The sequence below is a fragment of the Limulus polyphemus genome, unplaced genomic scaffold, assembly GCF_000517525.1.
Source record: "Limulus polyphemus unplaced genomic scaffold, Limulus_polyphemus-2.1.2 Scaffold6983, whole genome shotgun sequence".
In the NCBI taxonomy this organism is placed as follows: Eukaryota; Metazoa; Arthropoda; class Merostomata; order Xiphosura; family Limulidae; genus Limulus; species Limulus polyphemus.
This window is the reverse complement of record NW_013672593.1, coordinates 1-1436: the sequence shown is the minus strand read 5'-3', so window position 1 is coordinate 1436 and position 1436 is coordinate 1. Positions and strand designations below refer to the sequence as shown.

The 1436-nt window shown below is 26.7% G+C and overlaps 1 protein-coding gene across 3 annotated transcripts in view; it reads right to left on the bottom strand.

Moving 5' to 3' along the window:
* The window catches only part of LOC106474241 (tetratricopeptide repeat protein 39A-like), a 19775-nt gene extending 18595 nt beyond the window's left edge, over positions 1–1180 (bottom strand). For all 3 annotated transcript variants that reach the window (XR_002613883.1, XM_022402588.1, XM_022402589.1), the window contains exons 1-2: positions 1106–1180; positions 369–428 (exon numbers count right to left, since the gene is read on the bottom strand). Coding sequence is in view for 2 of the 3 variants with exons in the window: in XM_022402588.1 (XP_022258296.1) it covers positions 369–428; positions 1106–1126 (81 nt within the window). In the remaining variant the exon portion in view is untranslated. The remainder of the gene's footprint in view (positions 1–368; positions 429–1105) is intronic.
* Positions 1181–1436: the final 256 nt, after the last annotated feature.

The window sequence follows — 1436 nt, the reverse complement described above, 5'->3', positions numbered from 1 at the left end:
GTACAGGATAATTCTAGATAGTAGAGAGCGTGAGAATCACATGATCTCAATGACGCAACAATACTTAAATTATTGCACTTTTATATTTAGAACTAAAATTGCAGCACAAAACCAAAATTGTATGCATCTTCAATGTCGTAAAGGTCAATAAATGTACTAAAAATACAAGTAATCAATTAGAAATTATTAAATATAATTTAATCTATACATTCTAAAACAATTTGTACTAAATATTTTCATGCCAAATTATAATGGGATCAAATACATTTATTTCAATATATTTTTGCTATAAGAATACATAAATATATGTATAGTTTACATGACATTTATTCTACAGAAATACTTATAATAATGAAATGAGGACTCACCTCATCAATTTCCCCATTTACTTGCTTAATTCTGCCATCAAAAAACAAAAACAGTGCCCCCTAGAATAAAATAATGCATGAACATATAAATATAACTAAGACCATACTGACATAGAGTTCATCTAACAGCTATTGCTAGAAAATATACATTAACCAATTGTTTACAAAGTGCATGTGTTGATCATTATAATACTATGTCTTTTAGTTAATTATTAAACCACAGATATCCATATAAACACATAATTTGCCCTTAAGCCTAATTTACTTCTCCTGCATTATGTACAAGCTATTTCCAAAGTTTAATAGTTAACTATAAGAAGGGGATTTATGATTGAAATTTATAAGTTAATGTTTTGTTCTACTTGTTGCATCCTAAGATTTTTTAACAAAAAAGGACATGAATTACCTTATTTTTTCCTTAGTCTATTACTTCTTTAACTTTAAAATATTATGTAAATGTAAAGCTTAAGGTTGGTGTCTTTTTAAAAATAAAGCGTTTATACATATGAATGTATGTCTGTACGTATGAAATAACTTGTCTATTTACAACTTATAGATAAACTTTAATTTAATAATTGAGTTTTATAGCATGTCTAATAATAATACTTTTGTTTATAGTAAGTTTAACTAAAATTCTAACTGGGAAAAAAGTGTTATATTTCCAATAGTTTCTGTCTGTTTTCCAGTTAAGTAAGCCTATCATATTTGATTAACTGATGAATAACAAACATGCTTACCTTTGGATACTTCACCAGCATGTTATTTAAGTACTTTCTGCATAAATCAAGTCTTCCATCACATAAACCTATAATAAACATTTGTTAAAAATACCATCTGTCTTTCTGAGTTATAAAAGACCTAAAAAAATGTTATCTCTGCAGAAAAAAACATTAAAAACGTATGAAGTTATTTCTATTTAACAACCAAACTTGTCTAACCACTACATTTACTTATACTACATTCAACATTAGATTATCATTTTACTACTAACTTTAAAGCTGAGCACGAAACTTGGACCTATGCTTAATGCTTTACCACCTGAGGATAAACCACTACATTCACTTATAC